Source organism: Microcaecilia unicolor, chromosome 2 (genome assembly GCF_901765095.1).
Source record: "Microcaecilia unicolor chromosome 2, aMicUni1.1, whole genome shotgun sequence".
Taxonomy (NCBI): Eukaryota; Metazoa; Chordata; class Amphibia; order Gymnophiona; family Siphonopidae; genus Microcaecilia; species Microcaecilia unicolor.
Genome location: NC_044032.1, coordinates 350,085,396 through 350,105,134, shown reverse-complemented (window position 1 = coordinate 350,105,134; position 19,739 = coordinate 350,085,396). Strand labels below are relative to the sequence as shown.

Here is a 19,739-nt window from a genome sequence, read left to right as displayed (position 1 = left end):
TCTGTGATATTTAATGGGGGTCACTTCAGTCCTATTTCCCATTCAGAGCAGGAAAAAGCAAGGGTGCCTGCTATCCCTCCTCCTTTTCAATTTAGAATTGGAGGCCATTGTTCAGAAATTACAGCTATCCCCAGATACTCATGGGTTTCAGTTTCAGGATGAACATAAAATAGCTCTCTATACAAATGACATTCTGCTATTTGTAGCAGAACCCAACAGTACAGCACCCAGGTTAATGGCACTTATACTGCACTACAAACAGCTATTTGGCTATAAGCTTAACTATGACAAATCACAGATCTTACCAGTGGTTGGGGGGGGAGAGGCTCTGAAAGGGGACCCTCAGATATTTAGAGTGGTTTCAGGTACTTTACATAGCTCTTCTTACTTTGGAGTACAAGCTCCATGTAAGCCAATTCTCCTCTATAACCTCAACTAACCCCCAAGACTGAAATAACTTAAGTATTCTTTGAATCACTGGTGAAACTTCCCAGTTTGTTGGGGAGAGTCCACCTTATTAAAATGGTTATCCTTTCTGAAACTGTTCTCTGTCATCCCACACAATGTTCTTAGGGCAGCCTTAAGAATCTCTTCTTTTTGGAACGGGGGGGGGGGGGGGGGGGGGGCTTACATCTGGTTACCTATATTTCAGCTTCCCAAAGACTATGAAGGCCTGGACTTACCTAGTTTTGCACATTACCTGATATTCAAGAAACTAAGGGCTTAGTATGGACTAGCTCAAGAGCAGAAATGGAATGACTTGGAGGCAGAGCACACTGAGGGCCATGGGTTAGCACCACACTGAATTATGATCCTACCTAAAATAGATTAAGTAGAACTAGTCCTGTCTTGTTGCACATGGATAAGATATGGAGAGAAAAAAAAAAGCAAGGTATGCCCTCCCGACACCTGCTTTTCTCAATAGCATCTCCACAATTATCCTGTCTGCAGACATAGGTTACTGGATACAGGAAAAGTTGTGCTGCTTGGGTCAGATTTGGGAAAGGAATATTTTTAAGCCCTTTGAAGAACTGTGCACTGAGTATAATTTATCTACAACTCAGGAAGGATGCAGGGGGCAGGGACAAAGATGATAGGCATCCGAGATAATGAATTAATTTGGAGAAAATAACAAAACCAGCACTTTTACATAACCGATGTAATAACTTAGTTAAATTTTGCACCGTTTTGGATGCAAGTAATTTGATAACAATGCTAGAATCATGACTTCTCTTTAGAATTGGATGAGACAGACTGGAAGCAGATTTAGCTCCAAATTTTCAGCTTGCAATAAAGCCAAGAACTACCTCCACCACATACAACATTGCCCCGTTTTCTTTGCTTGCCTCAATTTGGCTGGACAAGTTGCGGGGAGTTGGGGGATCACATCCATATTGTGGTGGGGATGTAAAATAGTAGGAAGCAGAGGAAGAGAAATCTTTGATATTACAAGTCGTGCTTACAACAAAGTTATATATTTTGGCTTGACAGAAATATGAAAATGTAAACAAAGAGCAAAGATCTTTAATTTCTCATTGTCTACATGAGTGGAAGAAGAAACTAGACAATGGTTTGGAAAACTAAGGTGACAGAAACTGCAAGACTTGAATATGTCACTAGTCTCTTACAAAGCAAAACATGGATTGATGATGCAATCTGGTCTAAGCACGGGGAGTGGCATGGGAAAAGGAGATAAAAATGTGCAGTATATTGTTATCTGGTCCTCCTTTTTTCTACTTGCTGTGCTGCTAATTGATTCATGAGAAGCCTGCCTTTGTAAGATGTTGCTTTGTCTTTGTTTCTGTCTGCAACTAAATAGTTATTTGTAAAATAAATTTTAAAAAAGGAAAACAATGGGTACACTTACCAATCTTCCCAGCTCCAGCGGAATTGAAAGTTACTCAAGTGGTGGGAGAACCAGTTAATTAACCTTTAAAGTTAAAGAAAAGTTAAAAATACACCAAATCTCTTCCATAAAATATAATTCTTTTGTAAAAACTAAATATTTTGGAATACATTCATAACAAGCAGAATTCAAACTACAAAAACACCAACAGTGGTTCAGTTTTTCACATAAGAAAATGGATGATTCAATACCTCATACCTTTCTTAAGATCATATTTTCTTGACATGATAGATTTCATATCAATAGCACATCTAGAGGTAAAATAAAGGTGTTTTGCGACCTGACTTCAGACACCACAAGACACCTATTCAAGTGAGGTGGGGGAGAGCAGAGATCTAGATAATTCCAACAGGAAGCTCATTGTGTCAAACCCACAAAGGCTGGCTGTTGTTCAGTGAAAGGTAAAAAAGGATCTAGAGAAAATACATGACTTTACTAGTTCAATTCACTGCTATTTAATGGTTATAGGTGAAAGACCCAGTATGTTATTTATAACCTTACAGCAGGAAGCACCACATTTTAAATGGGCTCAAACTGAGAGAGTATAGTGTCTTGTAAAATGTATAATGATGCTATATTGAAAGGTCCATTTGGATGTCTCAAGATATTGATCATATGTGCTGAATGTCTTACATATGATTTCATCTTTGGAACAAGAGGCCGAAGGGGGAAAAAATTCTGTGAACTTGGATAGAGGCTCTAAAATAGATCCAATGGCTGATACTATTTGGTGACAAGGAGATTTAACAAGTGATTTATGTATTCTTGACAATATTTTAGAAGTGGTGAATACATTATTTTTATTTTAAAATAGTATCATCCCCCTTTTTTTGTTTTTAAAGAGGGCCCTCTTTTTTAAAAATTGCTGCATTTTTAATGTTTTTAGCACCTTTTGGGCATTTTTGAAGCAATAAATCAGCAATGATGTTTTCAGTGGAGGAACGTGGTGTTTTTAATGGCATCCCCACTAGATGGTCTCAGTATCCAGTTAGGCACACTGCTACAAACTGGGAAAGCTGTTCAGGTAAAAATGCTGATTTTGTAATTTTCTGCCAGTTTTATGGTTTATCTTCAACTTTGCTTCATTATTTTAAGCTTAAAACTGACCTTTTTAAAATGTTGATATTTTTATGTTGCCCAGAGCATGTAGAATCAGAAGATATGGTTATTTGAGACTTTTAGGTGTAATTTCATTTCTCTTACTTTACACAATTTGCTGCTTTACGTATATAGAGAGCAGTGATTACAGAGCCAAGGGGCCCTTTTACTAAGCTGTGGTGGGGCTAACGTGTGGGTAGCGCTCGCCAAATCCACACCATCGCCGGGGTAGTATGGGCGCATGGTGGTAATTTCGAAGTTGGTGCATGCTGTTTCCCACAGTAGAAAATAACTATTTTCTACCACAGGGGGCGTTCCCAGTGGTAAATGGCAGCACAGCTACATTGTTGCGTGCTCCCGATTACTGCATGCTTAGTGCATGAGCCCTTACCACCAAGTAAATAGGTGGTGGTAAGGGCTCAAGCAGTAAATAGCCGTGCGTTACTTTTAATATTAGCGCACGGCCATTTACTGCCCCACTTAAAAAAAGGCCTTTTTACCCTCTACAGTAAAAAAAAAAAAAAAAATGGCCCAGTGTGTGCCAATTTCATACGCTCACACTAGCGCAGGACACTTTTTACCACAGCTTAGAAAAAAGGGCCCCCAAGTGTCTGAGTATGCACACTAATTGCCTGCTAATTTAAATCACATTGCCTTAAAAAAAGGGGGTTGTTGAGACTAAGCTGGAACATTTTTTCTCAGTCTGCACCATTTTGTGGCTTAATGTTTGTATAGAGCAGTGGTACAGAGTTAAGAGCTTAAGGGGCCCTTTTACTAAGCCGCGTAGGTGCCTACATGTGCCCAACGCACGTAAATTTTGAGTTACCGCCCGGCTACCATGTGGCCCTTGCAGTAATTTCATTTTTTACGCATGCCAGAAAATAATTTCTATTTTCTGGTGTGTGGCAAAAAAACGGCAGTAATCATCATTCTACACGCGTACATGATTACCACATGGTTACCGCGTGAGACCTTACCGCTAAGTCAACGGCTTGGGGGTAAGGTCTTAGACCCAAAATGGACGTACGCCAAATTTTAATTTGCCACACGTCCATTTTCGGCAAAAATTTGAAAAAGGTCTTTTTTACAGATGCAATGAAAACTGGATCTGTGCGCACCCAAAACACACACCTACACTAGTGCAGCCCATTTTTCGGCACATCTTAGTAAAAGGGCCCCCTAAATGTGTACACTGTCTGATAGCTAATTTAAAGTCATATTGTCTCAGATTTATTTTCCCCACCACTTCATATTCATAATATGGTCAATTACAGAATCCTTTTATTAAATCAGTTTACTACTCTTACTGAGAGACTGATCAGACACCATAAAGATTTGCATAAGTTTTTATATAGTCCTTTGGTATATAGTCTTCTGGAGTTTTGCTTTGGTTAAAAGATGATTTTTGGTGACTATTCATTATACTTTTTATCTACAGCACCATTAAAGGCTCTTTTTATTCTTATATGAAGTGAACATAAGTATTGCTATACTGGACAGACCAGAGGACCATCAAGCCCAGCATCCTGTTTCCAACAGTGGCCAATCCAAGTTACAAGTACCTGACAAGATCCCAAAACAGCACAATACATTTTATGCTGCTTATCCTAGAAATACCCGTGTGTGCCAACTACTGTTATGGCTCACCGGTCTGTATACATTTGTAATCATTGAACACCTCCAGCCAGCCAATGGTACCCGCTAGTACTCATATGTATGGGCTTAACATGCATGGGAGCCACACCAAATGTAACAGAATTGGATGTAAAACATGCCCCATGACCATTGAGACAGCTAGTTTCCACCACAATGGCCAGACAGTTCAACTTAAACACCACACGACCTGTCGTACTACCCATATCATTTACTATATTAAATGTCCATGTGGTAAGATCTATATTGGCAAATCTAATAGATCCTTGAACGCCAGAATGGTTGAACATAGATCTAGAATTTCTGCCCGTATGATTGGAGCTCCGCTTGTCCAACACTGTGTTGCAAATCAACATTCGATTGAATCTCTACGATGTATGGTGATCGACCGTATTATGCCCAATGCCCGTGGAGGCAACATCAACAGACTATTATTACAAAAAGAAACCCAATGGATTTTTCGCTTGAATACAGTGGTGCCTCAGGGCTTGAACACCCATCTCCACTGGAACTGTTTCTTTTAATTTTATCTATTTACTGATCTTCATGAACAGCTGACCATGACATGACCTTAGAGGTGGAGCCTAATAAGCTAATAAGCATATAACTACAACGCCGTCGCCATCTTGGACTGGCGATTTACCGACAATAATCCAGGCTGCTGTGAGTCCTGACGCTGGGTTTACATAGCAAGTAAGCGTTAGCCATGTTATTGCTAATACTAACTATCTGTTCTCCGTTTTCCAGACCTACATGCCCTTGACAAAGCAAGAGACCACGAAACAGGGTCCTGTCGGGCTTATTAGACTATCGGAGTTGCCTAAGAGGTTTCATAAGGTTAAACCGAAACCCGATGAGCTCCAGCCGTAGAAGATATTAGACAGAGCTGGGAGCCTACAAGCTAAGTTGATTTTGTGCATTACTTGCTCATTTATTGCAATAGTGTTTAATTTTTGAATTTTTTGAACAGTGGTACCCACAGACATTGTTGTGCCTTTATATTGAAATTAATGAAAAATAAATAGGCACTTATTCTTTTACATATGAGTACTAGCGGGTACCATTGGCTGGCTGGAGGTGTTCAATGATTACAAATGTATACAGACCGGTGAGCCATAACAGTAGTTGGCACACACGGATATTTCTGATGTTATGAGATAACCTCTTTAGCCGTTTAAGGTTCTATTGCAATACGTGAACTTTGTCCAGTTTTTGTTGTGTACTTTTTACAAATTATCGTCGGACAAAGTTTAGCCATTATCTATACTTTGTTGTTGTATCCTAGAAATAAGCAGTGGATTTTCCCCAAGTCCATTTTAAAAATGGTTTATGGACTTTTCTTTTAGGAAGCTATCCAAACCTTTTTTTAAACCCTGCTAAGCTTACTGCTTTTACTACATTCTCTGGCAAAGAATTCCAAAGTTTAATTACATGTTGAGTGAAGAAATATTTTCTCAGATTAGTTTTAAAATTTACTACTTTGCAGCTTCATTGTATGCCCCCTAGTCCTAGCATTTTTGAAGACAGTAAACAAGCGATTCATGTCTACCCGTTCCACTCCACTCATTATTTTATAGACCTCTATCATCTCCCCTCAGCCGTCTTTTCTCCAAGCTGAACAGCCCTAGCCACTTTAGCCTTTCCTCACAGGGAAGTTGTCCCATCCCCTATCATTTTTGTTGCCCTTCTCTGTACCTTTTAAAAAGTAAACATATATTCATCTTTTTATATACCTCCATATATAGTTTCATTAAAGATTTTTATTCTTGTTTTATTTTAATTACAGGTTGATATATATGGTTATCCGACTCACAATAGACATATTTGCTCCTGATGCAGGTATTGCAACATCAAAACATGTTGGGCTATTGTAATAACTGTTGCTCTAGTCTGGATTTATACATCTGAAACTGACTTTGCCTCTGCCTTCCTAGCTGTGATAACATATGTGAAAATTCACACATCTGGGCCTCTCACAAAAGCAGCATATTTTACAGGGGCTGCATAACCCTGGTGTCTGCCTTTCCTCCCCCAAGAAGCAGACCAAGAGAGTCCCGTCTCCTCACCACAGCAGAACCTCAAACAAATTTGTTATGTATGACAATTATATCGTGCTGGTTCAATTACTTGCTCCTAGAGAATAAAACCAACAAAATAATTGACATTTAAGCAAACATTACAATCCACGCAAATCCAACGTTCAACATGTCCCCTAATAAATAGCCAAAAATATTGACCTGAAAGATTCCTAAAAGCTTGTGAGGAAAGTATCTGTGCATGGGGCTAGGACTTTAATATTCCTTACCTCCTGAAGTCAAAGTAGCCCAACATGCCCCTAGTGAGACCCCTCAGCCCCAAAGCAGCAGTAAACATGAAGAAGGAGTGTTTCTAGGTAAGTCAAAATGAGGTAATCGCATCTCAGTGAGGTCTAATCTTTTTGCAAAAATAGGCCCAAGTCTTTTTCTTGTATCCATTTTTTGTAAAATTCAACACTGAGCTGCTCTGCATGATTTTGGATCACAGCAGCTCAATGTTTAATCAAAGTTAAATTCTGATTATAGTGGACTACTCATGAAAGTTTACTACAAAAGACCACAAGTTTTGTGAATTGTTTCCCCCCAAAAAAAGTTTTACACAGCAAGACACACAAAAATGCTGAAATGCTAGTGTTTATGTGACTTGAATTCAATTCATTATGGCATTTAAAGTCCACTTAATTAGTTCAAGGCAGATTAGAGGTATGTTTGCACATTTTACTGTGCAAAGCTCCTTTCACAAAAAACGTTTCACACCTTAATACATTAGGCTCTAGATATTAGGCAGCAGTAACCCTCTCCCCTCTGAAGTACAAACAGTCCCACCCAACCTATGGAGTAAATGCCTGACCTAGGAAATCAAACACAGTTCTTTCACATGGCAGAGTAAAGCACTGCCACTGAGTTACCATGAAGAAGCACAATGAAATCAACTTTACATATGTATAGCACCTTTTATAGTGCTGGAAGTTATATTACCTATATGGACTACAAGAAAAACCTTGAACTGCAGATGCCATAAGATTTCTGCAGAACTTGCAACTGTTAGGAATCTCCTACAGAATGTAATGTTGAAACCATACAACCTACACAAAGCAAAAGGGAAAATACTTTCTACAAACATTCTCCCCTCCCCGCAAACCCCAATATTCATTCAGGGCCTAATCTGGCCACCATTATCCAAGTACAGCCAGTATTCTGTGCCAGTACCTAGACAACTATCCAAGCAACTGAGGAACTGCTACTTGTGCAGTCCTACTTGTCTGGACAGTTATCTAAGGACAAGCACCAAGAATCACCCAGATAACTTGTAGGTCCATCCTGACTCCACCCATGGACACTATCTGGCTAAGTGCTGCTGAATATTAGCGGTTTGGTCAGCCAGCATGATTTAACTAGGCAGGAGATTCTCCTGCCTTGTTAAACATTTTAAATATTGACCGCATAGTTTCCTGTATTTTAGGAAAACCAATTACCTGTCTATGCAGGTTGTATTCATTGAATCCAAACGCATATAGAACATTTCAGTAGCCTGTGCAAGCTGTAAATTTTTCTTTATTAAGGAAAAGGACAAGTTTTATTTTGAAAGTTCTACAAAAATATAGGAAAACCAAATGAATTTTTATTCCAGCAACTCTTAAATGGGGTCTTAATGCTGAAATATATCCTTCTGAAAATCACAGAATTATTTATTTTTGGTGTAATCATACTGTCAACTGTTGCCCAATGGAACTGGTAAAAAGTACTATGAAACAAACATCAAGAAGACTGGTCTACAACACCTAACTGTTCTGTGGGGCTTCTTTAGCTGCCAACCACAGTAAAACAAGTCCTGACCGTGCATGTCATCTTTCAACAACCATTAAAACACACACACACACACACACAAAGCTAAAAGTAATAGCCATATGGCCTCAAGTTAAGAAGGAAGATCAAATTCAAGGAGTATCTAAATGTTTCTTGGAAAAGAACACTTATCTAAGGAAAGACTCTGGGCAAGTCACTTAACCCTCCATTGCCCCTGGTACAAAGTTAGTACCTGAATATATGTAAACCGTTTTGAATGTAGTTGCAAAAACCTCAGAGAGGCAGTATATCAAGTCCCATTTCCCTTTCTCTTTCGACTGAACAGAAGACATCCAATAGTGATATGAGAAAAAGGAGGCAGCAACCAGACACATTCAATGGCCTACAATGGCCACATTCAGCAAACTAGAACATTCAATGGCCTATAACGTGTCTCTACATTTAGCAGCTGAAGTATTTTAGCTTGTCTCATGGGAAGTGAATTTTAATACAAAACGTTTTTAAAATGTGACTATCCAGCACAGCACATTTTTCTCATAATAGATAAGAACATTTTGTACAAAATAAAATTACATCTGTGTGCAAGATATTAGCAAACACGCTTCATGGTGGAGAAAACATCCTTAAAACATCTCTCTCACACAAAACCCATTTTCCTTTATCGTCAGAGAAGAAGGGAACAACAGAAGTTCTGCGGGGTGGGGAATCAACCTTATTATATTACATTTTAAGTTTTTTAATGCTCCTGCCTCCTGTGGATAAAGCAAAATTCCTTACCTACAGCAAGCATTCTACTACTACTATTTAGCATTTCTATAGCGCTACAAAGCATACGCAGCGCTGCACAAACATAGAAGAAAGACAGTCCCTGCTCAAAGAGCTTACAATCTAATAGACAAAAAATAAATAAAGTAAGCAAATCAAATCAATTAATGTGAACGGGAAGGAAGAGAGGAGGGTAGGTGGAGGCGAGTGGTTACGAGTCAAAAGCAATGTTAAAGAGGTGGGCTTTCAGTCTAGATTTGAAGGTGGCCAAAAATGGGGCAAGACGTAGGGGCTCAGAAAGTTTATTCCAGGCGTAGGGTGCAGCGAGACAGAAGGCGCGAAGTCTGGAGTTGGCAGTAGTGGAGAAGGGAACAGATAAGAAGGATTTATCCATGGAGCGGAGTGCACGGGAAGGGGTGTAGGGATGGACGAGTGTGGAGAGATACTGGGGAGCAGCAGAGTGAGTACATTTATAGGTTAGTAGAAGAAGTTTGAACAGGATGCGAAAACGGATAGGGAGCCAGTGAAGGGTCTTGAGGAGAGGGGTAGTATGAGTAAAGCGACCCTGGCGGAAGATGAGACGGGCAGCAGAGTTTTGAACCGACTGGAGAGGGGAGAGGTGACTAAGTGGGAGGCCAGCAAGAAGCAGATTGCAGTAGTCTAAACGAGAGGTGACAAGGGTGTGGATGAGGGTTTTGGTAGAGTGCTCGGAAAGAAAGGGGCGGATTTTACGGATGTTGTAAAGAAAGAAACGACAGGTCTTGGCAATCTGCTGGATATGAGCAGAGAAGGAGAGAGAAGAGTCAAAGATGACCCCAAGGTTTCGAGCTGAGGAGACAGGGAGAATGAGAGAGCCATCAACAGAAATAGAAAATGGGGGGAGCGGGGAGGTGGGTTTGGGGGGGAAAATGAGAAGCTCGGTTTTGGTCATATTTAATTTCAGGTGGCGTTGAGACATCCAGACAGCAATGTTAGACAAGCACGCTGAAACTTTGGTTTGGATGCAAGGTGAGATATCAGGGGTAGAAAGGTAGATTTGGGAGTCATCAGCATAGAAATGGTAGGAAAAGCCATGAGATGAGATTAATGAACCAAGGGAAGAAGTGTAGATAGAAAAGAGGAGGGGACCAAGAACAGAACCCTGAGGTACGCCGACAGGCAGAGGGATAGAAGTAGAAGACGATCCACCAGAGTGAACACTAAAGGTGCGGAGGGAGAGGTAGGAAGAGAACCAGGAAAGGACAGAGCCCTGGAATCCAAGTAAGGACAGGGTATCGAGAAGTATGCTGTGATCGACAGTGTCAAAAGCAGCGGAAAGATCAAGAAGAATGAGGATGGAATATTGACCTCTGGATTTAGCCAGTAATAGGTCATTGAAGACTTTAGTAAGCGTAGTTTCGGTTGAGTGGAGAGGGCGAAAACCAGATTGTAGTGGGTCAAGAATAGCATGTGAGGAGAGAAAATCAAGGCAGCGGCAGTGAACAGCACGCTCAAGTAATTTGGAGAGAAAAGGAAGGAGGGAGATGGGTCAGTAATTAGAGGGACAAGTAGGGTCGAGTGAAGGCTTCTTAAGGAGAGGTGTGACCACAGCATGTTTAAAGGCAGCAGGGACAGTCGCAGTGGAAAGTGAGAGGTTGAGAATGTGACAGATAAAAGGAATAAGAGCAGGAGTGATGGCATTAAGAAGGTGGGTGGGAATGGGATCAGAGGAACAGGTGGTACATTTTGAGGAAGAAAGGAGAAGTGTAGTCTCCTCATTAGTAACTTCTCTATAGACTACAGGATAATCAGTGGGTAGAATCACTCAAATACTACCAACATGAACAAGTTCTTCTGAGCTTGTGTGGGATTCCTGCCAGTCACTACCTCACACATCCCCCAATTTAATGCAGAGCTTAGGAGTCAACAACCTGGGATAGCAGGTAGATGTGTGTGATTTATCCTGTTTACAGAGAACCCCCCATTACAGGTGAGCATCTTTGCCCTCCTTATCAACAAGCAGAAGAAATCACAAGTGGGGAATTCCACACCTGGAAGTTGTCCTTTGTCCATTTAGGTTCTAGATACTCAGGGTAACCTGGACAAGTATATAGTTGAGTGGAGCTCACTTAGTGAAAGCAGTATATTAAGACCCATTCCCTTTCCAAAACTTAGTAGAACCCCTTCAGGTAGCGAAAAGCTTTTCAGCGCCTATCAGGATGACTTTTGGCCTCTAGAAATGCGCAAAGAAACCTTCTTAGAGAAAAATTTTGAAAAACTGGAAATCTCTCTGATTGATGACTGTGACAAAAAGAACTTGAACAGGAAGATGTATATAAATATCTAGGAGTAAAGAACAATTCAGCATAAATTACTAAAAGATCAAGAAAGATTACTACAGGAGATTTAAATTGATATTGAAAAGTGATTTAGTAGCACATAACATACAAGTTATTAAATCAGCTAGTAATTCCCATACTTTCACACGTCTTTGAAATTGCAGGCTAGCTTCAAAGAGCTTCAAAAACTGGATGTATAAACAGGAGAACTCCTCCATGCCTTCAAGGTAATTTATAGGTATCAGTGTATGCTGAGACTCTACAATCCTGAAAGAACACTTACAGAAAATATTGTACAGCTTCGAGACCTACTTATCAACAGAACCAAATACACAAAAAGTATTGAAATATGAGAAGTAAATATCCAAAATCCATCTACTTATATTGGTTGAGAAATCTCAGGCAAGAATAGTACCTGCTGTATAGAGCCATGGTGCTCCATTTTATTTCCTTTTTCAGGACAGCAAAGGTACTTACCTGTAGAAGGTACTTTCCAAGAACAGCAGGCTTCACATTCTCACAAGCGGGTAGACGATACTGCGTTGTCCAGGTCGGTAGTATACCAAAGAAAGAGCAGCGCTCCAACGCGGATGCATGCCTTGCCGCCCGCATTGCAACTGTGCCTCAGATTAATATTAAAGCAAAAAATGAAATAAAAGTGAAGAAAAACAACTCCAAGGTGAGGTGGGCGGGATTGTGAGAATGTGAAGGCTGCTGTCCTTGAAGAATACTTGCCACAGAAAAGTATCTTTGCTTTCTCCGAGGACAAGCAGGCTTACATTCTCACAAGTAGGGAATCCCCAGCATCCAGACTCACCCAAAACAAACAGTGGTCAACTGGGCCTCGCAATGACGAGGACTTAATGCAGATTAACCTGAAACTATATACAACTAGATGAGGGTGCAGTCTAGAACAGAACATAAAAGGCCTAGGAGGGTGGAGTTGGATTCTAGACCCCAAACAGATTCTACAGCACTGACTGCCCAAACTGACTGTCACATTGGGAATCCTGCTCAAGGCAGTAGGGAGAAATGAATGTGTGGCCTGAAGACCACATCACAGCTTTGCAACTCTCTTCAATGGAGGTTGACCTAAAATGGGCTACTGATGTAGCCATGGCTCTAACACTATAAGCCGTGACATGACCCTCCAAAGTCAGCCCAGCTCGGACATAAGCAAAGGAAATGCAATCTGCTAGCCAATTGGAAATGGTGCGTTTACTGATGGCGACTCCCTCCTGTTGGGATCAAAAGAAACAAACAACTGGGCGGACTGTCCGAAGGGCTTCATCCGCTCCATGTAAAAGGCCAATCCTCTCCTGCAGTACAAGGTGTGCAAGCTGCTTTCGCAAAGCTGGGCATGAGACTGGGGAAAGAATGCTGGCAAGACAATCAACTGCTTCAGATGGGAACTCCGACACCACCTTCGAAAGAAACCTTGGGTGTGTGAGGAGGACTAACTTAGTATAAGGTGCATCCACTACTAAGGCCTGAAGCTCACAGACCCTACGAGCTGAAGTAACAGCCACCAAGAAAACGAGCAGGCTGGTGAGCAGCAGGAGTGTACCTATGCCTAGAATAGGAATAGGGAGCACTCCACGACCTGGATGAGGAGGCAATAGCAGAAGACGCCCGGTGGGAGAGAGAAGACATAGCATCAGTATGCTTCTTGATCTGGTCAGCAACCTCTTCGACCTTCTCTCCAAAAAGATTATCCCCCCCCCCCCCCCCGGCAAGGGGCATCCGCCATCCTCTGCTGGACCAAACGGTCCAGGTCAGAAACACGTAGCCATGAGAGTCTGATCATTGCTACACCTTGAGCAGAGATTCTGGATGTCACATCAAAAGTATCTTAAGTGCCCCTGGACAAGAACTTGCGACATGCCTTCTGCTGCTTGACCAACTGACAAAATGGCTCAGCCTGCTCCGGAGGGAGCGCATCGACCAAGTCTGACAGATGCCCCACCGAATTCTGCAAGTAACTGCTGGTGAAGAGCTGGCAAGACTGAATACGGCGATGAGCATAGCAGCCTAATACATCTTTCTCCCAGAAGAGTCCAGGGTTCTAACTTCCCTGCCTGAGGGAGTCGAGGCATAGCCCCTAGTACTCCTGACCTTTTTGAGAGCGGCATCCACCACCATGGAGTTGTGTGGGTAACCGAGACCTCACCAACCAAGGCTCCCCATGGATCCAACATTGGGTGTCAATCTTCTTAGGGACCACAGGGACAGAGGGGACACTCAGTTCCTGACGAGGACTACTTTGAGTACCTTGTGGAGAGAAGCCATCATTGCCTCCTTAGGTGGACAGGTGTAGTCCAGGACCTCGAGCACCTTGGTCCTGGGCTCATTCTCCACTTCTATGGGGAATGGAATGGCCTCAGACATTTCCCATACAAAGGAGGTGAAGGAAAGGGCTCTGGTGCAGACAGTCTCCTCTCAGGTGGAGAAGGCTCAGAAGGGATTCCTTAGGACTCATCTGAGAAGTACCTGGGATCCTCCTCCGATTCCCATGAGCATTCTTCTTCGGTATCGGACAGCACTTCCTTGAGGGATGTCCGAGACCGGGCCCGCCTCGAAGTCGAGGATCCATGTCCTCGAGAACGGCGTCGAGGAGTCAGATCCCACCTCAACTCTGGCAAAGCTTTCTCCACCGACGTCGAAGGGGTAGCGGCCTGGGTGGCAATCGACACCGGGCCACAAGCGGCCGGCGTCGGAGGCCGTACCGCGGGCTGAGGGCCAGGCAGGGCCGCAGAAGGCATGGCAGGTGTAGGCACCCCCAATGCACATCACTGCATCACTCCCTCCAAAAGCTAAGGTAGCAAGGCCAGGATACGTTCATCGAGAGCTGCTATCGGTAAAGGCTGAGGGGCCAGTTGGAGGTCAGGTTGCCGAATCGCCTGGGTGTAGGAGCAGGACCCCGGCTGCTGAGAGATGTACGCTTCTTGGGTGCCGAGTCCCTCAATGTCCCATAGCTCCCAAAACCGTGCATCAAAGGAGATCGGTGACGGTGCTTCTTGGCCTTCACCCGATGCACGTCACTCAAGCTCCTCAGTGCCAAGGACATCGTCGAATCCTCCCGTCGCATCGGGGTCGGGTCTGATGATGGATGGTCCCGGGGGGTGGGGGCCTGCGTAGAAGGAGTCCTCGAGGCAGGTGGAGACCCACTCGATGCCTCACTGCTCCCAGTGTCTTGGGGTCTCGCAGCAGCCATTCCTACTTTGACTCCCGGTGCCTCACTCGACGTTCATGTACACGCTGGCAACCTCGATGCTGATGTCGAAGAACCGGAACAGGCTCCAAAAAGTTTCTCACGTTGAGCCTCTTGGGAAATTTGGGTCCTTTTCTTCATACAAAGACAAGACAATTTGCCATGCCTATAGTCGGGCCCGAGGACCTGAATACACCAAGAATGTCTATCAGTACCTAGGATGGTCCATTTTCACCAAGTACAATGTTTGAAGCCACTGGGAGTCTTCAATGACACAGAAGGAAAAATGGTTTTGGCAAAATTAAAAGGTCGCAATTGTGCTTGAGAAAGAGGGAAGGCGGCACAAAAAAACAAGAGACTTGTCCGAGCAGCCCGAGCAGAAAAACAAAAGAAACTTAAACACAGGCCAAACACTAAGGAAAGTAAAGGACTCTTTTTTATTTTATTTTATTAACGATCAGTGCTTTTTTTGTAGAAAAAAAGGTGCCGGTACTCATTGTGGGCGGGGTCACCACACATGGCACCGCCCCTATTATAGCCACACCCACATTAGTCACACCCCTTATACCAGCCATGGCGCATATAAACAGACATCATTGAAAATATTAAACTAGTATAGGAGAAAAAATAATGTGATTTCTTTTCATTATAAATAATTTCTGTAAGCTGTTACAGCACCAGTATACCCAGTGCAAAATAAGACAAATTCCAAACACTAAAATGAAAATAAAATGATTTTTTCTACCTTTGTCTGGTGACTTTGTTTTTCTATCCATATTGGTCCCAGTCTCTGATTCTGCTGCTATCTGTTCTCTTAACTCCATTTCCAGGGCTTCCTTTCCATTTATTTCTTTACTTTCTTCCTTTCTTCTTCTTTTGTTGCCCTGCATCCATAAGTAAAAGCTGGGTCCTCCTCCATGGAATTGACTGGAGGAGGTATAACATGGATCCAGCTTTTGCCTATTTTCTCCATCCATGTGCAGTTTTTCTCCTCTTCCCTTTCCCTCATCTCCATCCATGTGCATCTTCTTTTTTCTTTCCTCCCCTCCATTCATGTCCAGCACTTCTCCTCTCTCCTCCCCTCTATCCATGTCCAGCATTTCTCATCTCTATTCCCTCCTCTGTATCCATATAAAGCAATAATTCTCTCTCCCCTCTCCTCCATCCAAGTCAGCATTTCTCCTCTCTCCTAGCCAACTCCTCCATCCATCCATGTCCAGCAATTCTCCTCTATCTCCTGCTCTCCTCTCCATCCATTTCTAGCATTTCTCCTCTCTCCCCTCTCATCCATGTCCAGCAATTCTCTCTTCCCTGTCCTCCCCTCCGTCCAGCGATTCTCCTCTCTCCCCTCCATGTCCAGCAATTCTCTCTTCCCTGTCCTCCCCTCCCCATCCAGCGATTCTCCTCTCTCCCCTCCATGTCCAGCAATTCTCTCTTCCCTGCCCTTCCCTCCCATCCCATCCCATGTCCAGCAATTCTCTCTCCCTTGCCCTTCCCTCCCATGTCCAGCAATTCTCTCTTCTCTGCCCTTCCCATGTCCAGCAATTCTCTCTCCCCTGCCCTTCTTCCCATGTCCAGCAATTCTCTCTCCCCTGCCCTTCCCTCCCATGTCCAGCAATTCTCTCTCTCTTGCCCTTCCCTCCCATCCCATCAATTCTCTCTCCCCTGCCCTTCCCTCCCATCCCATGTCCAGCAATTCTCTCTCCCCTGCCCTTCCCATGTCCAGCAATTCTCTCTCTCCCCTGCCCTTCCCTCCCATGTCCAGCAATTTTCTCTCCCCTGCCCTTCCCTCCCATGTCCAGCAATTCTCTCTCCCCTGCCCTTCCCATGTCCAGCAATTCTCTCTCCCTTGCCCTTCCCTCCCATCCCATGTCCAGCAATTCTCTCTCCCTTGCCCTTCCCTCCCATCCCATGTCCAGCAATTCTCTCTCCCCTGCCCTTCCCTCCCATTATTTCCAGCGATTCTCTGCCTCTCCCCTGCCCTCCCATCGACATGCGATTTTTCCGTCCCTCCCCTGCCCTCACCTCTCCCATATCCAGCGATTCTTCGTCCCCCAGCGTCCTCCTTCACTGCCTGCCAGCCAGCGTCGGATGCAGAAGTGAACGGTGCAGGCAGCGATTGGCTGGCAGCATCGTAGCTTCCCTCTGCAAGTCCCGCCTACAACTTCCTGTTTACGCATAGGCGGGACTTGCAGAGGGAAGCTACAACGCTGCCAGCCAATCGCTGCCTGCACCGTTCGCTTCTGACTCCGACGCTGGCTGGCAGGCAGTGAAGGAGGACGCTGGGGGACGAAGAATCGCTGGATATGGGAGAGGTGAGGGCAGGGGAGGGACGGAAAAATCGCTGCACGTCGATGGGAGGGCAGGAGAGAGGCGGAGAATCGCTGGAAATAATGGGAGGGGAGGAGGAGAAAAAGGTGCCGGTACGCCGTACCGCTGCGTACCGGCACAAAAAAAGCACTGATAACGATAAAAAAGAAAATAAAGAAAAGACAGCGGGAATGATAAACACCGCCAAAAAGCACAAAAAAGAAGCTCTCTCCTGAGTGTGAGCAACGACAAGAACCGCTGCTTCTCTCGTAGAGAAAACAAAACTGAGAGGCGCAATCGTGCTGCGGGCGGGAAGGCATTTGCGCATGCACATTCAGCACTGCTCGAGCTCTAGATAGCTCTCGTATTTTCTCTTTGGTATACTACCAACCCAGGCAACATGGGATTGTCTGCCTGTTGTCCTTGGAGAAAAACTCTTTAGGCCACTGTAGGAAGGGGTGCAGGCAATATTTAAGGAGGACCACCCACAGGACCATTCAGAGCCAGTAGAAATTTGCACCGAAGGCTCTCTGTACTTTCAGGGATCTCTCCTCTCCATTATGTTGTTCCCGCAGGTGAAAAGAGTTGCTGCACCCTGGCCATCAGACCTTATAGCACTTATAGTAGTCTTCTTGCTGTTGACTAGAAAACAAAAAGGTCTGTGGGCACCACTGTTGGTTAGTTTTCCAGTGCAAGTAGGGCTAGGCTTGGTTTGACATGTACAATGACAGGTGTAACTCCAATTAGAAATTATTTTAAATAAAACATCTAAGGAAAAGCAATTAAAATAGTATTAGCAGCAAAAAACAACAACAAAAAGGTCTGCTCAACACCATTTTTTGAGAGAGCTTTCATTTTCATTTCTGTTTGGTAAAGCAAAAAAAAAAAACACAGATTGAAAGGATACCTGTGCACAAAGGGCAACACATGCTTAGAACTTTGCCCTAGCTTTGAGTCCTGTCCTGCCATTGTTGGATGTCAGCCACTTATATATCTGATTCAAACCTGCTTGTTGACTGAGAAAGCAAAGGTATGAAAAAATAAACCAGTGGGATCCAAAGTAATGTCTGCACGGAACTATCCATGAAAGTATGCCATCAAATGTCAAGCACCTTGTACAGCCGATTCATCCTGCTTATCAATGGAAGATGCACATATTTCAGATCTAGTACACTATGGTTGTTTTAGAAGCTTTATTCTTGTTTTTGACAACTGAAAACTACCATTTAGATGTCCATAATGCATGGATGTCCAAAACCCAATTTTATAAAGGCATTTTATGGACTTCTAACACTGCAATACATCCATATGGCAAGGGAGTGTATTCTGGGAATGTTTTGGTGGGACTAGGAAGATTCCAAAATATGGATGTCCAACTCTGATCACAGTAGGAAAAGGAAGTTGCTATTTACACTTGGAACTCCTCACATCCAGGTTAACGAAAGGAGCTCCAATTGAGCAGCTGTCCACTGGAGAGATTAAGACATGACACCTGCTTAATCCCCCAGTGGTTGCTGTAATCCCTCTCCCCTGAATGAAATACCAGCAAAGGATAGCAGGCTCTACGACAGTTTCAGATATTATGGACATTCTTAACAGAGCAGCATGCAGATCTGAGTAGCTGCCTAATGATTAGTGCAGTAGACTAAGAACCAAGGGACCCAGGTTCAAATCCTACTTCAGCAGTTTGATTTTTTTTTTTTTAATTGTGAGCCCTCCAGGGACAGAAAAATGCTTACTATACCTGAAAAAATAAGACTCCTGCAAGCCTGAAGGTTATTGAAGTGAAGTACATTCAGGTACAGTAGTTATTTTTCTGTCCCTAGAGGGCTCACAATTTAAAAACAAATCATAATTGTTGAAGTGGGATTTGAACCAGGATCCCCTGATTCTCAGTCCACTGTTCTAACTATTAGGCTACTCTCTGCTCTGCATGGACATGTGTGTGGCAGCACAGGAGCATCCATCTTATAAAATGGCCACACGGACGTCCATGTCTCTTGTTTTCCCCCATTCATAATTTGGATGTTTCAATTTGTAAAAAAAAAAAGGATGTTCATGCTGGATGTTTCCAGTAGACACATCCATCTCGCATGTATTTTAGAATATCCTGTTCTAAAATATATGCGAGATGGATATAATTTGTCCTTAGATGTCCTTTCTAAAGTACCACTCTATATATAAAAAGATGATTCATTGTCAGCGAAAAAAAAAATTCTCCCTGCTCACCTTGAAAGAACAAATATCCTATATAATAATTTGCACCTCCAACGTTCCATGTCTGGCTGCCTGGGATCGTAACATTTTCTGACGTCAGCTAGCCTCCAACGTTCCATTCCCCCTCAAGTGTCCCGCCCTTGCGACAAAATGTAATAACGTCAGAGGGCAGAACAGTGAGAGGGAAGGGAACGCTGGAGGCGAGCTGACGTCAGGAGGGATGTTACGAATGGAACGGAAGCCAGCGCCAGTCAGCCAGAGAACGTTCAGGTACAAATCGAGGGGAGGGGAGGGCAGAGGAGAATTGATGGACATGGATGGGATAAGAGGACAGTAGAGGAGAGAATCGCGGGACACTGATGGGAGGGCAGGGAAGAGGAGAATCGCTGGACATGGAGGGGAGGGAAGAATCACTGGAC

At 43.5% G+C, this 19,739-nt stretch overlaps 1 protein-coding gene across 2 annotated transcripts in view; it reads right to left on the bottom strand.

Annotated features, from left to right (window-relative positions):
- NCBP1 (nuclear cap binding protein subunit 1) overlaps positions 1 to 19,739 on the bottom strand; it is a 293,702-nt gene that overhangs the window by 123,457 nt on the left and 150,506 nt on the right. For both annotated transcript variants that reach the window (XM_030194457.1, XM_030194458.1), the window contains 2 exons: positions 8,169 to 8,233; positions 1,868 to 1,930 (listed from right to left, as the gene is read on the bottom strand). In XM_030194457.1, coding sequence (XP_030050317.1) covers positions 1,868 to 1,930; positions 8,169 to 8,233 — 128 coding nt within the window. The remainder of the gene's footprint in view (positions 1 to 1,867; positions 1,931 to 8,168; positions 8,234 to 19,739) is intronic.